This window comes from Podarcis filfolensis (genome assembly GCF_964270895.1).
Source record: "Podarcis filfolensis genome assembly, chromosome: 12".
NCBI classification, from domain to species: domain Eukaryota; kingdom Metazoa; phylum Chordata; class Lepidosauria; order Squamata; family Lacertidae; genus Podarcis; species Podarcis filfolensis.
The window spans coordinates 7,178,772-7,198,924 of record NC_139614.1 but is presented as its reverse complement, the minus strand read 5'-3'; the positions used below and the strand labels follow the sequence as shown (position 1 = coordinate 7,198,924).

General features: G+C 39.8%; 1 protein-coding gene across 5 annotated transcripts in view; it reads left to right on the top strand.

Annotated features, from left to right (window-relative positions):
• The window catches only part of BBS9 (Bardet-Biedl syndrome 9), a 222,554-nt gene that overhangs the window by 120,609 nt on the left and 81,792 nt on the right, over nt 1-20,153 (top strand). For all 5 annotated transcript variants that reach the window (XM_083577730.1, XM_083577731.1, XM_083577729.1 and 2 more), the window contains exon 21: nt 3,191-3,289. In XM_083577730.1, coding sequence (XP_083433856.1) covers nt 3,191-3,289 — 99 coding nt within the window. The remainder of the gene's footprint in view (nt 1-3,190; nt 3,290-20,153) is intronic.

The following is a 20,153-nucleotide window of genomic DNA, read 5'->3' as shown; positions in this document are numbered from 1 at the left end:
TGCTTTGTGTAATTATTATTAATGTAACCCACCCTGGGGACTTTGTACAAAAGGTGGGGCAGAAGTTTGGAAAATAAGTAAACATTCACAGATTTGCTGTCAAGAAAGTGAGCACACAGCCATGTTTCTGCGCACATGTACACCTGCCCACACACAAGGGCTGGTTGTAAGGCTAAGTACAAAATCAGGCTTGACTCCACTTGGCTCAGGGAAAAGGAAGGGCATATTGTGTGTCCTGCTGTTTAATAAAGGTAGAAAAAGAGGATTTTGTTGTTGTTAGGGGTTGTGTTTCAGCAGAAAAAGGAATGATTATGTTTTCCATTCTTAAGATGGGCAACGTGCCACAACCTCTGAGTTGTAGCCCTCTCTATCATGATGGTTGTGAATCAACATGGTTAAAGCTGTCGCTTCCATAGCCCGTTTCTAACTTTTTCCTGCTGGCTGTTGACCTTACAAAGGCACTTCCCACAGGTCCTTGCTCCTACCGGGTATGTTTAGTTCAGGGAGGAACTAAATATGGAAGGAAAGGAAACGTGGTAGCAGTGAGGGTGTGTGGCTGAGCTTCTATGGGGTGGGCAGGCAAGGCAAGCTCAGGGAAGCACACTTTGGAAGAGTCTAGACTCAACCCAAGATGAGCGTGAGGGTGAGGGAAGATACTGAAATTCTAGTTTGAAAACCTCATATTTGAGATTTGGTGTGTTGAGAAATCCTATAGTGTGTAAACTGCTGTTTTTTTTAAAGGCAGAAAGTGTCTTTCTTTTTGCTTTCTCCAGTTTAGAGGATACCTCTGGGTTCATATAATGGCCCAGTTCTCATGTAGAGTTAAACTGTAGTTTAACTGTAGTTAGTGTAATACAGGGCTCACTTTTCCCCTAGTCCTGCTGCTACAATGCCACTTGTAAGCAAGCCAGAGGCTGGCTTGTAGTGATGTCTGAACCAGAGTTCATGGTTTGTTTCTTCCAAAGTAACCATGAGCTGTATGCCAAGTACAAACCTTGACTTCTGATCATAGTTTGTTTGGAAGAAAGAAATCAACACCTTGGCATATTTCCTGTTTTTATGTCAGCAGGGGAAGAGCAAAGTGTGGACTGTGTTAGTTGTGCGACCTAGTATGCATATTTATTTAAACTATGGTTTAATGCTACATATGAACCTGGCCAACATAACTTTTTTAAAAAATAAAATTGTTGGAGCTTCATAAAGTACGTGATGCATCTGGAAGAAGAACCTGACCACTAGACAAAATGGTTGTAAAATATGACAAGGATGGAAGGGGGTTAAAAGGCCTTTGAAAATGTGACTTGTTTCCTCCTTCACAGAGGAGCAAAATTGTTAGCATGATGTGGTTAAAAAAAATAGCGAAAACATTAGGGTTGTCGTGATAAATAAGTAGCTGCAGTATAATCTTCCACTGTCCTTTTTAAGCTCTTAGCCTATGCGTGCAAACACCCTTGTTTTTTTCTTTCTTTAAGGAAATACAGTAATTGTATGCCTGCATAAGGAAAATAATACAATGGGGAAAATCACTTTTGCTTTTAATACTGCTACATTTTAACAGTCCAAGTTGACAAGTAGATCTTAACACACCTCTGACATCAAAACCAAAATCAGGATGTCTTACTTACTTCCAGCCAATAGCATGAGGTGCCTTATGGCAAAGTGACATTTTTTGACAGTGATTAAGTTACCTTGGATGGAAAAGTTGTGCTGATGCCTAATGAAATAGTTAGTATCAAAGGTATTAATTTTCAAGGCTTTTTAACCTTTGGGATTTTAGTTTTGAAAATAAGCTTTCAGAATTTTTACTCATGTGCAGAAACCTTATATGTGCTAATGGGCTACGTGACATTTTACTCATAATTTCAGTGTTACGAAATATTGTTTAAAGGGCATTATTTCAATGAAACTTTAGTGGCTTATTATGTTCACAAAGTTTTAATCTTGGATTTTATCTGAGAAACAAGAGTTGCATACATAAGAAGCTTAGAGAAATAGTTTTCATGTTTTTCTTTAGCTGTCTTGCACATAGAAAGGAGTATCCTGTGTTCAGTTGAAAATATATAATGCAGGAATTGATTATGTTCATGTAGCTGTCAGTTAAATCTTACATTGCTGTAGAATCAGCAGCAGATATAGCTTATGCTTTGTTTTGGCAATGGGCACGTGCCAAAGAGCATGATTCAAATTCTCCTATGTGCTGAGACGCTTTTCCCTGTTCATGATGGAAAATGTCCTATGCATTGGACTTTTCCATGCATATTGGAGCTTTTTCTGAGTTTAAAGCTGCCATATGTGTACATATCCCTGCATACATTGAGGCTACTGCAAGAGAGCCATGATTTATCGCTGTTTCTCATTTTCTTTTGTGAAATAATACGCTCTGTACATAATATGGAGTTTCTTTTTGTAAGTGTACATCTTCCTTTTTGGTTTTCAGGCCTGTTTTAAAGAGCTGCTTTCAACTTGGGGCTCATCCACGTTTAACTTTTGCCCTGTGCTTTCTAGACACGGGTCCGTGCTTTAAAGCGCCGTATCCTCGTGCTTATCCGCCCCCCCCCCACTTTTCCTGCGAAAGCCCACGCTTCAAAGCTGAATTGGAACAAATGACAAAGTTGTTCCACTTTAAACTTTAGGTAGGGGTTCACATGAATAAATGCAACATCATTTTTAAAAATCCACTGACGTAGAAAACAAGATGTCAGAGAAGAGTGCAGCCTTGTCTCTTCCCCACCATGCTAGCTTTCCATGTATGGAAATCTTCCTTCTCCATGGGTGAATATTTCATCACATGCGTTTGAATCTATAGTCTGAAGTGGTGATGGCTCACTTCACCCCATGCCATCTTGAGGAATTCCTTGCCCAGTCAGACAGTTGACTAGCCTAGCAACTAAGACAGTTGCTTCGAGAAGCAATACTCTTCGCAGTGGAAGCCAGTCCATGAGTGTGAATAGGGCACTGACCCACTAACCTCCATCAGTTTTCTCTTTCCTGCCTTCTTATATACTACCAGTTCATGGGATGGCACTGCCTCGGGTTCCTTCTCCTTGACTTGGTCCACTTGGGCTGTATTTGTCTATCAGTTAATGAACCACTCATAATTTTTCTGCATTTTGAGTGGTGTTAAAAAATCAGTTTAATTCGTTTTATGTCTATATTCCTTTAGTTTACAAATATTTCATTTGCAACTTAGGTGCCTGTACAACCATCCCAGAGGAAAGACCACCCTCACCAGACACTACAACATTGTTTACCAACCACAGGAACCTCACCAAACAGGAGACTGAAACTGGTAAGAGGATAAAGTATTTTCTTATATTAGCTAAAAGACAAATATGTTCATACATATGGATTATGTATGAATGTATAGGGAACGTCAGCTTTGTTTCAAAGACTCAAGATTGCTTTGGAGTGTTTCCTCTTTAGTCTTCTATTGGATCCATTTATGCAATTTATTCAAATGTTGTGGTTTTTCATTGCAGATTGGATAGAGTATATAACCACTAGCAGGGAGTGCCCAGTGCTGCCCAGGAATTGTTAGAAACCAAAAAATGTGATTTGTAGATAGTGCAATTTGTGAGTTGGGATCCTCATGCTACAAACAGGTGAAGTTACGCCAAAGTTACATTTTGGTCCACCATCTTGATTCAAAATGGCACCTGTTGTCCAAACATCAGTGAAGTCTGCTGTCTCCCACCTCAGGAAGCCTTGTGCTGAGTTTGGTGACAAAATCTCGAGAGGTGGCCAAGCCTATGCCCAAAACTGGAGAAGTCATGTCAAAGTAATGTTTTGGTCCGCCATCGTCAGGGGCATAATGTGTGGCGGGAGGGAGACACATTTTTAGGGGCACATTTGGCTCCTCCTGCCGCCCTTCCAGCCCTGCACCGCTTTGTGAAGGATCAGGTCCCAGACTCACAAAGTGGTGCAGGGCTGGCAGGACACAAGGCCTCGCTTTGTGAGGCTGGAATTGAAAGGTGCGTGGCTGTTGCGTCATTTCACCCTGCCCACAGGCATTGGGGGGATTCACATACCAAGGGCCTCTTCGGCCAACCGGGCTCCCCCTTGCGTCGGCAGACAGGTGGCACAGCACAGCGCCACTTGGCTCTGGTGGGGGTGGGTTGCTCCAGCGGTGTTGGCAGTGAGGCTTGGGCTGGCGCAGGTGGCTCCATTCATGTGTGTGCATATGTTTGCCCTAGGTGCCAGTACACCACGCTGTATCAATGGAGGGCAACTCATGACTATAAAACTGACCTGTCTCCGAGTTGCAAAGTATGGCAGTGAAAGTGGAGGCAACTCAGTTTATTTAAGTTTTTCATTGCTGGGGTTTATGTGGATAAAAACAGAGTCATTGTGTTTGTCACGAATGTATAAACAGGTTTATTATGTTAAGATATGAAATACAATGTTGATGACACAATGTCTGCAAAGACTGTGTGTGCTCTTGGGAACTATGAAATGGTGTTAACTTAAGATCGAGAAGTGTACTTGGGCAAATTTATTATGAAGTTTGCGAAGTTCATGTCCTCCTATTGTTTATTCTTCGCAGAGATACCCAAAATTTCTTTATCAATGGCTAGTCACATCTTTGTTCATGGTCTATTATATATGCATATTTTGTAAGGCAATCTCAACCTTGGCTTTCAAACAGGTAGTGTCAAAATATTCTTTGAAAGTTCAGTTAAGTAAACTTGTTGGCAATCTGCTTTGGCGATGTCTCTAACGGCACAACAGAAATTTGCAAGTTGCTTAAGTTCTGGATTCTGTTACTTGAAATAGTCTAGTTTGTACCATTTCTATGTAAGCACCACAACACAATTATATGGAATGAGAATGTAGCACTTTAAATGTCTGAGTAAACCTAGGGGGAAATAATAATTACTTTTCTTATAATTAATTCATTGTTATATTTTCAACATATTTGCACATTGCCAGATCTTCAATATAGGTGCCTTTTTGAGCCTTTGAAAATATTGATATTTGTATATTGAGGGAAAGTACAAGATAACTTAGAAATCAATCAATCAATCAATCAATGTTACAACTCACTATTAGAAGGGAAGATAACATTCAATATTTTCCCATTTTAATCACCATTTATTTATTGTATTAAAAATCATGGGCAAACCTTTCACCCAAAAAGGGCCCTTAAAGTGGTATTCAGAAAAAAAGTAAAAAGTTTAAAATAGAATCCTTTACAGCAGAGGTAGCATCAATAAACATCATGGACATTTTTCACTAGTTAGCAGATTGTCAATAAGGAGGGGGACAGATGAATCTCCTGTGGGAGGGAGTATTACATACAGTCTGCTCCACATTCTCATCCGATGTACCTCTTCAAGATAGTAGGATGTGGCGCTCAACTCTCCTCAGAAGGCAGACATTTTATTGTTTTCTAAAATTGGCTGTGCTCTTTATATTTAACCTGCTGTTACTCACACTCTGGTGGAATATAAGTACAAATCAATAAGTACTAAAATATTGCAGCCAGGTTGTAAACTTGTAAGTCAGCTCTTTGCATTTGAAAATCTACTTGTCTGGCGGCTTTCCAAATATCTAAGTGTGAACCAGCTGCCTGCCTAAGGTAGTCTCAGCTTGAATTATTCTTTGTTCTTTCTTTCTTTTTGTATTTCCGTCTCACTGCTTGGTACCTATAATTTTATATAGCAAACTTTTAAAAATTGATTTCCTGCTCATTCCTCTTTCACTTGTGGCTGGATTTAAAACATACAATCTATTCTATTTCTTTATTATTATGTGTATCCTAATTGGATAGAATTCTCTCATTCAAGGCCATGCACTTCAGTGCTCGATGGCTACTTGAGAATGCAATGTGGTGAAGAAATCCTTTTCCACTGCCATCATTGCCACACGATTGTCGCAGTAATTTGCTCAGATACATCCTGAGATTTATACCACCTAGACACTAGCCACTGTCCTTCCTGCTACTTTCCCTGCAACTCTCCAGTATATCAAGAAACCATGTGGATTCCTCAGCAGCTGAGAGGGCACCTTGAGAGGGCAGTCTCCATTTTTGCTGCTCTACAATGATACCGGGGCCTTCACAAGTCCAACAGCACCTGGAGGACTACAGTTTCCCCTTCCTTAAAACCTTATGCAGGTTAAGACATGGTTACATTACTGACTGCCAGGTTAGGCAGGTGTGTCTACTTAGCACCCCATTTGTGGCATACTCTCGCCAGGGAGACTTGCCTGGTAGCAAATCTTTTATGTATTGGAACCAGCTGAAGACCTTTATTTTTTTGGTCAGGCCTTTTCACATAATACCTAGCTAATTTTAGTGTGCCTGACAAATTTTGTTTATGCAACTCATTTTACTCGTTTTTTTTTTTTTTAAATAGTTTACAGTTTCTTGCAGTTTTAATCCATATATCCACTGTGTTACAGAAACCATTCTGATTATTGTTCTATATTGCTTATAATTTTTTTGAGACAGGGCAGTATATAAATACATAAATTAATCTCTTCCCCAAAAATGTTTCCAGACTGATATACAACAGAAATATCAAGAAGAACATATCTAGTAAAAATGAAATATGCATAGCAATTATAGATGTGTATGTATTATACATACACATACATTGCATTTGTTAGTTTTTTTATACAAACAAATCTCAAAGTGACTCAAAATCAAATGCAAACAGATAAAATCACTGAGAAGCCAAATTTTAAACCATGTACAATACAAATTTCTAAAATGCTTATCCAACAATACAAACCTTATCCCACCTCACTAAAACATGAGCAGCATAGTCGAGGCCAACTTAATCACCCAAAGGTGGGATAAATAAATAAAAATTAGCCTGGTGCCTAAAAACTGACAGAAGGAGCCATGGCTGAAGAAGCCCATTCTTGTGTAGCTACTCTCTGCACCTCCTTCAGCTGAAGTACCCAGAGAAGGACCTCTGATCACAGGGTCCAAGCTGGTTCATGTGCGGAGAGAAAGTCCTTGAAGAATTTTGGTCCTGAGCCACATAAGTCTTTTTGGGTCAGAGCCAGCACTTCAAATTGAGCCTAGAAATTAAGTAGTAGCCTGCACAATCTGACCAGAATTGGTGTAATATGCTCGCTTTCTAAACTGTTTTCAAAGGCATCCCCATTTCTAATGCATTGCAATAATCTAACCTAGAGGTTACCAGAACATAGACAACTGAAGCTAGGTTTTCTCTGTCCAGATTGGATCCCAACTGGACTGCCTGTCAAAGTTGGTGGCAGGCTTTCTGTGCCCCCAAGTTTATTTGGAGATCCAGAATACCCCCAAGTTACACACATGCTTGTTTAGGAAAAGTGCAACCAGATTACCTAAGCAACTTTGGAAGTTAAAAACCAAAGGATGAGATACGCACATATTTCATTTTTGCAACTTAAGTTCAAAATAGTATATCATCTCTATTAATAACGTTATCATTAAAATATGTTTCTAATTTTTTGTGCTCCCTATACCTATAATCTTTGCTACAACCATGATACTAGAGACCCTGAGCCAGTTCAGACATTAAAAATCTATTTTCCATGTACCATGCTGTGTACTTTGGCTGTCTCCAAGGAGAATGGTAATGCCTGCTCTAGCATTTCCATAGATGCACCTGCAGCTTCCGGGTGGCCGTGTCTGCAGTAGTAGCAGGATATTTTTCAGTTATGACAACCACTGGAAACTCCTAGATAGCAGTAAAAGTGGATACACAGGGTCACTTATTAGTGTTCTCCTCAATATATCCACATTGTGTGGGGAAATATTGTGTGGAAAAGATTTTATGTATCAGAACCTACCTTCTTTCATGTTGGTGTTAATTGCAGAATACATCTTCTGTTTTTCTTTTCTTTTGTTTCTAATCTCTGAATTCATCCTGGAAGGTGATGGGTTTGGAAGCACGAGTTTAAACAAACATTGTCTCTTAGTTTAAACTCAGTTATTAAATAATCAAGCACATGCTTTAATTTTCTTGCGATAAGAGTGTTATGACAGCTTGCAGAGAGTCAGGGTGGATACTAAATGATGATGGAAATAATGTCTTATCACTTGTTTGGAAAAAAAGCACCTGCAGTTCTTCCTTCATATATATATATATATATATATATATATATATATATATATATGGAAGCAAAAATAACCCAAACCACAAATTAATAGAATTGTAAAAGGGCAGCAAAAAGCAAAACCTCAAGGAGCAGCACTAATGATCAAGACACAAAACAACAATAGAACAGTTTGTTTAAAAGGGAAAGCTGTCAGTTGCCAGCAGAATACAAAAAGGAAGAAAAACTAGCCATTCAGCCAAGGAGTTCCACATACAAGACACCACCTCAGAATCAGCTCTCTTATTTGTTCCCAGGAATGTGCCTCAGAAGGCAATGGCACATGCAAGAGAGGCATAACAACTGATCTTGAAGGATGGGCTGACTCACTTAAGAGGAGATGGTCCTTCAGGTAGCTTGGTTCGAATCCAGACTTGCATCACCTTCATGTTCGCTTCCATTAAGGCTCCGAGAGTCTCTGTTAACAGGGCCAAACTAGCTGCAATGCCTGTTAGCAATTGCATGGATGCCTTTTTTTTTTTTTTTACAGTAAAATGCATCTGAATCACCTTCTGGGCTAAACTAGCAACCTGTGAATTAGTAGGGTATAAACACTGGATCATGCTGACATATTTCAGAAAATACGGTTTCTCTTTATTGAGAATATTGATGGCTTGCTAGCCTGTAAGTTCATAATGCATAAAGTATGTCATCAGATATACAGAGTTTGATTAAAGGCAGAAGAACTAATAACCGCAAGCAGTGGGGCAACTTCAGCTGATTAATTGGAAGGCCTATTTTAATCAGTGAAGCTGTAAGTTAAAGGCACACATGCAATTTTGGCTTTTTATTGTGCTATATTAGTGTAATAAGAAACGAGAAAGGAAATATTATAGCTGGCCTTTCCTTCAAACAGTGAGGGATGATTTTCAGGGCCTGTGTTGAGGATCCGCATAGACATCTGCCAATGACCCACACCCCAGAAGTGCTTCCTTCTCTTCAGTATGGAGCCTACCTAGTCACTTGCCTCTCACCCTGGCCTGGAATAGCAGCAGTCAGTGGTGTAGCATGGGTGTGCGTGTACAGGGATGGTTGCCTCCAGCACAAAATGGTTAGGGGTGCAAAATTTCAACACCAGTGCTGCCTCAATACAGCTCTGCACTCCCATCACTGGGCTCTGTTGAAAACGGCTTCTCTGTGCAAACCAGGACTTGACAAACAATGGAACAACTCTTCTTTTCCTATCTCTGCAGCTGCAATCTCTAGGCAGTTGAATGCTCATGCATACTCCATCCGTTTCCCTCCCTCCCTCCTGCCGCCACATGGCCCTGGGCACTGGCAACCCACGCTACACCACTGGCAGCAGTGGTGAGAAGGAGGGAGAGTCAGTGGCTTTCATGCTCATTGGCGCTGTTTGGCAAGCAGTGGCAAGATAGATGGTAGCAGGAACTGGCATCAGTGCTAGCAAGAGGGTAGCCTCAGTAAGAAGGAGGCTCATTAAGGGTATCCCAAGGACACCTGCATCCCACAAAAATCTGGAGCCAGTACTAATAGTTTTCATTTATTGATTTGTAAGTTATCTCACAAAAGCACTTAGATTATAGAGTTGGTAATATGCAAAATTATTGAATGCAATTTATTAATCTGTTAAAATCCAGGTCTTTAATCAGCTGCAAAGTGGTCCTCGTAATGCAACAAGAAATTGATGTAAGCTTAGCCAGGTTGAAGGTTCATTACAAAGATATTGCTTATATAATTTTTCTTCTATGTAGCTGGCATGTAGCTCAGTGACTTCAACAATGTTACTTGAGGTTTGCAATGCTGCATTGGGTCCTCTGTAGGGCTTTGTTCAATAGAGCTCAAAGGATATCATTATTCCTCTTTCTTGCTATTTCCTGTAGTTGACTTGCATTCAAACTGACATTTTAAAATGAAATTTGGCAGCTTTTGAGTTCATAAGATAGATATGGAAAATAGAATTAAATTGTATTTAAAGATTTATGAAGTCCAGATTTGGACTAAACTTTAACATGCTCTACTTTTGTCCCAAATAACATGCCTTTGTCTGATAGAATCGCTTGTGTGGGAATATATATATATGATAAACAACAGCTTCATAACATTATATGAAGTTGTGTTCCATTTTTGAAATAGTACCAGGAAAATTTAAATTACAGTTTTAATATAAAAAGCTATGCACCTCAGATCTTTCCAAAATCAAGCTCTTCCTTATTCAGACCACCATTTAAGTAATGCAAAGAAAAGAAAAGAAAAGCCCTTGCTTCCTTGTTCCTTTCCAACGACATTTTATGGTCATTTAAGACACTTTAAAAAGTTATAATTAAATTCAAATTGGTTGATTAATTGGAATATCCAAATGTCTGACACCTGCTAAATGTTCATGCAAAGAAAGAAAGAAAGAAAGAAAGAAAGAAAGAGAGAGAGAAAGAAAGAAAAGAAAAGAAAAGCTAAAATTATCTTGGCTAAAGATTTGCAACTATAATCATGCAAATCACCCCTTGCATGAAGAGAGCAGCTTCCAGCTGCCCAGCCCCATTCTATTGTCTTTGAGGTGCTCAGAAGGTACAGCTACCTGGAAGCAGCATTTCCAACACCATGTGAATTGGGCCCTCTGACCCACTCCTCCCAGGACTGGAAAGGGGTTAGTTTAACCTCCAGTTTGCTAGTAAAACTGAATTACCGTGTCATGAAATGATGCATGTCTAAAACGTGTGTCACCAGCATGAAAAGTCTGGAAAGCTCTGATCTGTGGAATACCTCATTGAATCCAACATTGGAAGGATGCATCCTGGTTTGTAGGACAAAAAGAAGGCAAACTACAGAGATTTCAAGGACAAGAAAATGAGACAGATGCAATGAAAGTGCACAGCATGGAAGGGGGAAACACCAGCTCTTTAAGTCCTCAGCTCCTTGGTGTCCAAACAGCATTCTCATCAATCACAGCTCTGACTTCACTTATTGGTGTTGAAAGGTGGAAGCAGCCAAACTAGCTCATCTCAAAGAAACAGCTTAGTAGGGTAGCATAACTTACTTTCTAAGAGGGCTAGAAACTTTTATAAGCTGAAAGCTCAAGGTGTGAGGTCCCTGCTGGCTGTGGTTTGGTACATCAGTACCCTCAATACCTATTTCTTGGTTGCCCTACTTGGAAGGCAGGGTCCTAAGGGATGATATCAAAGGACGTCACTCAGTGAAGAGAGCAGATGAAGGCAAAGAACTCCTGCCTGAGAGATCGTTGCACTCCATGGAAGCCATGCAGTTTCTGACATTACTTTTGATATAGCTTCATTGTGAGGAATTTTTATAAATTACAGTGGTACCTCGGGTTACATACACTTCAGCTTACAGACTCCGCTAACCCAGAAATAGTACCTCGGGTTAAGAACTTTGCTTCAGGGTGAGAACAGAAATTGTGCTCTGGCAGCGCGGCGGCAGCAGGAGGCCCCATTAGCTAAAGTGGTTCTTCAGGTTAAAAACAGTTTCAGGTTAAGAATGGATCTCCGGAACGAATTAAGTACTTAACCCGAGGTAGAGATCTACGGTCTCTAAAGTGAGATATAAAATGAATTGTGATGCTATGACATCATTCAAAATAAACATACTAGTGCAAATATTTAGGACCTGGATATTCAAATCCCAAATGTTTTCTTTTTGATTACTCAAAAAGTATTTTTCTTGCTTTGTATATAGCACTTGAAATATATTTTACTTATAAATATAGATATAAAGACTCCAAACGGTTGCTTTGTGTTTGTATAACAAATGCAAGCGTTCAATAATGGAGGGACTGAAAACATAAAGTTTTGAAGTGCCATTATTTCTGATTTTATTACAGCTAGTACTGTGTGCTGTTCCATGAGTTTGCATCTGTAGAAATGTGCTAAAACTTTGCACTACTTCTAAGATTTATGTGCTTAACAATATTTACCTTGACACAATTACGAAAGAAGCAGTTAATTTAAAATAAGCTCACAAGAACACTCTCCCTTAGACGTTTTTGAGAGTAGTTTGGCTCTCCTGTCAAGAGAATATAATCTTTGTAGTAACAGGCACTCCTTTAATTCAGCTTCCTTATCTGAACGTGTTTGGTTTTTATGTTCTGTCATCTTTGCATTCAAGGCTACAAACACTTAGTAAAGTGATACGAAAGGAGACTAGACTGCCTCATCAAATAAACGAAATAGTCGTCTCTTGTGTTTAGAATGTCGTATGTTGTGAGAAGTCCTCTTCAGGCATTACAAAAGTCTAACCGTGTAGGAGACACAGGGCCTCCACCCCTGACCTCCATGCATTGAGCAGGAAGATCTGAAAAGGGCTTCAAATTTTAGAAGCCTCAGCGTGATCAGGAAGCCCACACAGCCAGTGTTCCCAGTCACAGGAAGCATGCGTAGCTGAATATTTCATTTCAGCCCCATTTCATGCCTTACTGTTAGCAGAAGCATTGGAGTGGAATGAGGCTCAGCCCTGTGTTCCCTGCATGTAATAATAGTAATAGTAGTAGTAGTAGTAGTAGTAGTAGTAGTAAATAAAAAATTGATCTATAATGAAATGAAAAAGGTATTTAAATATACCTTCCTGAAGAAACCAGAGGCCTTCCTTCTGGGCATTGTCGGCCAATTGGTGCCAAAGAAGGATAGAACTTTTTTTATGTACGCTACAACAGCAGCAAGAATACTTATTGCAAAGTATTGGAAGACACAAGATTTACCCACCCTGGAAGAGTGGCAGATGAAGGTGATGGACTATATGGGATTGGCAGAAATGACTGGCAGAATCCGAGACCTGGGAGAAAAGTTGGTGGAAGAAGACTGGAAGAAATTTAAAGACTATCTACAGAAATACTGCAAAATTAATGAATGTTAGAATGATGTTGGATAGAAATTAAGTGGTTTCCAGCTGTAATGCTTTAAGAATATGGAAGAAGGGTATAAATAGGTAAAAAAAATAATTAAAATGATGTTGGATTGGAAATAAGTGGTATTAGCAACAAAGTTAATAAGAATATGCAAAAATGAATTGATAATGGATGAAAATACTGAGTTATAAAAGGTTAAGTTATAGAGATAAGATAAATGAAAGAGGGTAAGGATTTGCTGATTTGATTATTTAAATGGGAATACAAGAAGGGGAGGTGTGAGGAAGTCAAAGAAACAAGCAAATGAGTTTTAAGTTATGAAAAAGAATTGTTTTTAATTTTTCTTATTTTTGTGTGTGTTTATTCTTATTTTTTTGTTTTTCTATTATGTGTTTTTGTATATTTGTTTTTGTAAAATCTTAATAAATATTTCTTTAAAAAAAAAAATTGTACCCCGCCCATCTGGCTGGGTCTCCCCAGCCACTCTGGGCAGCACCCAACAAAGATTAAATGCCATGTGTTGGCATTCAAGATGCCAGAGGACCGTTTGTGTGTGTTCTCATGGACATTTGGCAAATTCTTGCATGGGAATATTTTCATAACATAACTAATTTAAAATCAGCCCAACCTCACATGATGTCATTTAAATAATTGTGATGATTGGAACCTAGTCTACTTCTCTTTCCTTTGTTTCTTATTTTGTTCATTTGTGAATTTCTTTCTTTTCTTTTTCTTTTTTTTAAAAGATATTTATTGAAGTTTTACAAACATAAGTTTACAAAATGAAAAAGGTCATATAAAAAGAAAAAAATACAAAAAAGAGAACATAGAAAAATACATGAAAAAGAAAAAAGAGGAATAAAAATACAAAAGACAAAAGACAAATAGTTAACAAAGAATTAAAAACAAATCCGTTTTTTGTAACTTTGAACTCATTAGCTTATTTCCTTGGCCTCCTCACACCTCCCCTTTTTGTATTCCCATTTAAATAATCAAATCAGCAAATCCTTACCCTCTTTCGTTTATCTTAACTCTGTATCTTAACATATTATAACTCTATATTTTCATCCATTATCAATTCATTTTTGCATATTCTTATTAACTTTGTTGCTAATGCCACTTATTTTCAATCCAACATCATTTTAACATTCATTAATTTTACAGTATTTCTGAAGATAGTCTTTAAATTTCTTCCAGTCTTCTTCCACCAACTCTTCTCCCAGGTCTCGGATTCTGCCAGTCATTTCCGCCAATTCCATATAATCCGTCACCTTCATCTGCCACTCTTCCAGGGTGGGTAGCTCTTGTGTCTTCCAATACTTTGCAATAAGTATTCTTGCTGCTATTGTTGCATACATAAAGAAAGTTCTATCCTTCTTTGGCACCAATTGGCCGACAATGCCCAGGAGAAAGGCCTCTGGTTTCTTCAGGAAGGTATATTTAAATACCTTTTTCATTTCATTATATATCATCTCCCAGAAAGCCTTAATCTTTGGGCACGTCCACCAAAGGTGAAAGAATGTACCTTCATTTTCTTTACATTTCCAACATTTATTATCGGGCAAATGATATATTTTTGCAAGCTTGACTGGTGTCATGTACCACCTGTAAATCATTTTCATAATATTCTCTCTTAAGGCATTACATGCCGTAAATTTCATACCTGTGGTCCACAACTGTTCCCAGTCAGCAAACATAATGTTATGACCAATATCTTGTGCCCATTTAATCATAGCAGATTTAACCGTTTCATCCTCCATATTCCATTTTAACAGCAAGTTATACATTCTTGAAAGTATCTTAGTTTTGGGATGTAACAGTTCTGTTTCCAATTTTGATTTTTCCACCTGGAAGCCAATTTTTTTATCCAAATTATAGGCCTCTCTTATTTGATAATAATGAAGCCAGTCTCGCACTTTATCTTTGTGAATTTCTTTCTTTTTTTTAGTGTAAATAGAAGAGGCATTTCTGAGAACCTTGTGTGAATTCTCGGCTCTGTTGAACTTCCTGGGTGTTTCAGTAATGTCTGCGTTATCTGAGTGTGTTAGCATAACTGACAAATCAAAATGTAAGCCTGGCCATATCCTAAAATGGTTAAGGCTGCGATTCTGTATACCCTTACCTGGAAGTAAGCTCTGTGGAACATATTAGGGCTTAGCTCTAAGCAAACACACCTAGAACTGTGTTTAAGTCCCTGCACTTTGGGTGTGCTGTACCAGTTGATGCATTAGTGTAATATCGTAAGACATGTTAAGTTAGCACTGAAGAGATTGAAAGCAGATAGGCAGGGGCTAATGTTTAGAAACTTCAGTTTGTTAAGATACATGAAGCAAAACACTTGTGAGTTGATCCAGAGGCACCTTTCTGAGCACTGAAGCCATGTTCGGCTCACATGAGGACTGTTTAAAATTTCATGCTAGGTAAAGGTAAAAGTAAAGGTACCCCTGACCGTTAGGTCCAGTCACGGATGACTCTGGGGTTGCACGCTCATCTCACTATATAATAATAATAATAATAATAATAATAATAATAATAATAATAATAATTTCTTATTTATACCCCGCCCTCCCCAGCCAAGGCCAGGCTCAGAGCGGCTTACAAGCAATAATAAAAACAAGATGAATGATTGCAACTTAAAAACAAAAATAAAATACAACATTAAAATGATGGAACATTAAAATATTAAAATGTAGCCTCATCGCAGGAGGAGAAGGAAAAGAAAAAAGAAAGAGAGGGAGGGAGGGAATCAAATTGGCTCCAAGCCAAAGGCCAGGCGGAACAACTCTGTCTTACAGGCCCTGCGGAAAGAAATCAGATCCTGCAGGGCCCTGGTCTCATGAGACAGAACGTTCCACCAAGCCGGAGCCAGTGTTGAAAAGGCCCTGGCTCTGGTTGAAGCCAATCTAACTTCCTTAGGGCCTGGGACCACTAGGGTGTTGTTATTTATGGACCTTGAGGCTCTCCGTGGGGTATATAGGCCGAGGGAGCCAGCGTTTGTCCACAGACAGCTTCCGGGTCATGTGGCCAGCATGACTAAGCCGCTTCTGGCGAACCAGAGCAGCTCACAGAAACGCTGTTTACCTTCCCGCCGAAGCGGTACCTATTTATCTACTTGCACTTTGACGTGCTTTTGAACTGCTAGGTTGGCAGGAGCAGGGACCGAGCAACGGGAGCTCACCCCGTTGCAGGGATTTGAACCACCAACCATCTGATTGGCAAGCCCTAGGCTCTGTGGTTTAGACCACAGCGCCACCCGCGTCCCAAAATTTCATGCTAGAACGCTGCAAAAGAACAGTGAAGCAAAATCCAAATATATTCCTCTAGTTGCACAAGAGGTAGTATGCCAACTGTCATGTTCAGTGTTTTGTCAGAATGGCTGAACTCTTCCACAGACATTTGTGGAACGAAGCTAGTTCTACTCCCCATTCTTTGGCTCTAACCCATAGTGGACAATAGCCATTGTTACTTGGAAGAATCGTTGATTATTTTTTTAAGTACACACATTTCTCGTGCCTAACATTCTTGTTTAAGATGCAAGTAATTCTGCAAGTAGATCCATATGGTCAGCAAAATTTAAAATCCTGTTGGCTGTTTCTGCATTAAGTCTTGGCCATTTTGTACTCCTGTTGTGGCACGGGTGGCAGTCAATTTTTTTAACTGTCTTTTTTTAATCCACTGAGAAATAGATGCAAAAAATGAATAGTATTTATGCACAGCAAGTTACTGTTAAGCTCTGTTCCAATGATGCCAACTGTGAGGTGGTCTGATATGCACTCTAGCAGTGATAAAATGAGCTTTCCTGCATGAAATATTAGCTCTCTTGTATACATTTCCTCCTTACAATGTTCAATTATCTTAATGCATGTTGTAAATGACACTGATTCATGAGCTTAGTGTGGGCAGACTTTCAAAGACCTACATCAGGAAAATATCTGGGTACAAAACCCCAATTGACTCTATAATTAATTAACTTCACCATAGTACTTCATAGCTCTTGACAGAAATTAGGGATTTGGCTGAAGGGAGCTATTTTCTTTCTCTTCCTGCTCTTCACTTGAGATAGGTTGGGCGACTACATGCGTTAGGACTTGCTAAAAGGCTATGCAAAGCATCCGTGTATTTATGGGACTTGTGGCTTGAAAGCAGAGTAAAGTGTATTTATACATGGGGGAGGGACAAGTAATTTAATAACTTAAATCCCAAAAGTAAGAGATGTAAGCCTCAATTAGAGTTTCTTTTTAATCTGGTTTGTAGATTAATTTGGCTCAGTTGGATCACATCTGCCAGTATAAAACCATACCACAGATAAAAGGAAAATGAAAAAAAAATCTTACAAGTATACCTACCACAGGTCTCTTTCATATTTTTGTTTGTTTATTTCAAATTTCCTCCCAACAGTAATGCCCTGAAGCAGCTATCTGTTCATATGATCTACAGAAAGACTTAGCAAACTTTCTTCCCTTTAGGAACTGGGTTTTTTTTGTTTTTTTTTTGACAGCTTTGCCTGTTTTGGCAGGAGTGGGAAGAGGAAAACAATATTTGCGCCTAAGCATGAATTACACCCATTAATTGTGAAGAAACACCCACATGTTCCTTCAATTAATTGGGAAGACAATTTGGGGCATTTATCCACATGTAAATCAGATGGCAAAACCTGACAAGATAGAAGCCAACAAGCTGCCTCTCCATCAGCCCTATGAATGTGCCATCCCAACTGGCACCAGGGTCGCAAATCCCTGCTAGCCCGATCTATTCCCTGTCAAAACCGGAGATCCTACCTGCGCTTTCCCTGTGGAACGCCCTCCCTTCAGATATCAAGGAGATAAAGAATTATACAACTTTTAGAAGACATCTGAAAGCAGCCCTGTATCAGGAAGTTTTTAATACTTGATGTTTTTATTATGTTTTTAGATGTGCTGTAAGCTGCCCAGAGTAGCTGGGGAAACCCAGCCAGATAGGCAGGGTATAAATAATAAAATTATTACTATTATTACTATTATTTGGTAAAGGTAAAGGACCCCTGGATCGTTAAGTCCAGTCAAAGGCTGGGGTTGCGGTGCTCATCTTGCTTCAGGCCGAGGGAGCCGGCGTTTGTCCACAGACAGCTTTCCGGGGAACACTGTGACGGAAATCAGAGTGCACGAAAATGCCGTTTACCTTCCCGCCACAGCAGTACCTATTTATCTGCTTGCACTGGCATGCTTTTGAACTGCTAGGTTGGCAGGAGCTGGGACAGAGCAATGGGAGCTCACCTCATTGCACAGATTAGAACTACCAACCTTCCGATCGGCAAGCCCAAGTGGTTTAGACTACAGCGCCACCCGCGTCCCTATCCCTTTTACCTTTACCTTTATTATTATTAAGTGGTGCAATAACCCATCAAGGTCCAGACAGACCACCAGAATCTAGAACCTTCAGTACTGGTGGGTGGTCAGCAAGACTTTGAGGTGGAGCAGGTACTGGACTCATAGTGTCAGTTTGGTTTGGTGTAGCACCTGATTGACTGGAAGGGATATGAATCCAAAAAACATTCACAGTGCCTCCAGTGTTCATGCTTCAGACTTAGTCAATCAGTTTCATTGATGCTACTCGGGCAAACCAAGGCCTGTGAACTGCAGGTGTATGGACGCCCATGGGTGCGGAGCATGAAAGTCATGAGCTCTGTGGAGACTTATTGGTAGGCTTGGTCAGTGGGGGAGAAGGAACAGGATGAGATCTCTGAGACTGTTCGCGGGGAGTAGTTCACTAGATGATGTCCCTACCCTGCTGCTGTTTGATGCTCCAGCGGAGGAGGGGGAGCAGTGAGCCAGCTCCTTGCCCTTCCTCCTGTGAGCAAAGTTGCCCTGGCAACTGGGGAGGCATGTGAGCCTGAATAGGGCAGGCAGACTCAGGCCCCATCTCTGGGAATGTGCAGTTGGATGTGCCGGTGTGAGCAGACCCAGCCAACCCGCAGAAGTGCCCACTTACTTGCCCAGTCCCCATCACTTAGGGCAACAATTGCGTGAATGACTGTGTCCGCCCTGCTCTTCAAAAGAAGAGCGGAGAGGCATGCCAGGCATTTGTTTGTGCCTAGTCCTGCACCGTAGACCTCTGCTTTGGACTTCTGAACCTTGTAACCTGTATCTTGATCTATGTCTAAACCATGAACTGATTTGTAGAACAAAGCCTTCAGGAATGATTGAGCTGACAGTCCAAGTACTGAATCCTAGAGTGGGAGCCAGGACAAGTGACTACATTTAATGGCCTGAAACTTCCAAAACACGCACACAAAACACCACCCATTGTACTTAAGCAATATTTATACATTCCTCCCTTCCTTGGCCCTTTCCCCATAAGTTATTCTGTCTATACCCTCTGAACCTAGGCTACATGCCCATGGACATGCTATAATGTTACTTCTCTATTATCTTCAAAGAGAATATTGCTAACCATCATCTGTATATTGCACTAATTAAAAACTCCTAACATTTTATCTTTGATCTTCTATAGATGTATAGAATGCTTACATGCTAACAATGTAAGCTTCTTCGCTATCTTATAAATCAGTGAGTCTCCACCCTGTCTTGAATAAATTGTCAGATACTACCTTAGATGAGAGAATTTCCTGGCTGTTCTCCATAAGTGCCATCCATAAGTAGCCTACAGCATAAAGTATTTTAGTTCAATTTTATTCTATTTTAATTTTACTCGCTGAACAACTCTGATAGCCACTGGGAAGAATGTGTAAAACATGAAATGTATTATAAAGTAGATGATTTTTGAGCCATTCAAAACTAATAAAAAGCTGGAAGTTTCACTTACCTACTGCCACCCTGACACCTACAAAAATTATGATCAGCTAATTCAGTCATTTAATTGTGAGGAAGACGAGAGATCACTTAAAGAACTGGAAGGGGAATTTTAGCTACATTTATTAAGCCAGACATTATTCTTGTTAAGGCATTCAAAATTAACTCAGTGTTGCATGGGTGGAGGAAATCAATGATGTGCCTGCTAGACTTCTCCTGATTTCCATGCCACTGTGAGTTTTGTGCCTGTAGCTTTCAGTTTGTGCAACCCATGCCATGGAAAATGTAGGTACAGATCACATGTACAACTGCTCTGTATGCATTTGGGTATATGCTTTGTGTTCAGAGGACCTGTGCATGTGTGGAGGCCACAGGTGGGGACAGTGGGACATTATCCCACCTTCTGTGTGTTTATTATGAGTGCCTGAAGAGAGCTATTATCTCAATGCCAAGCTAAGAGT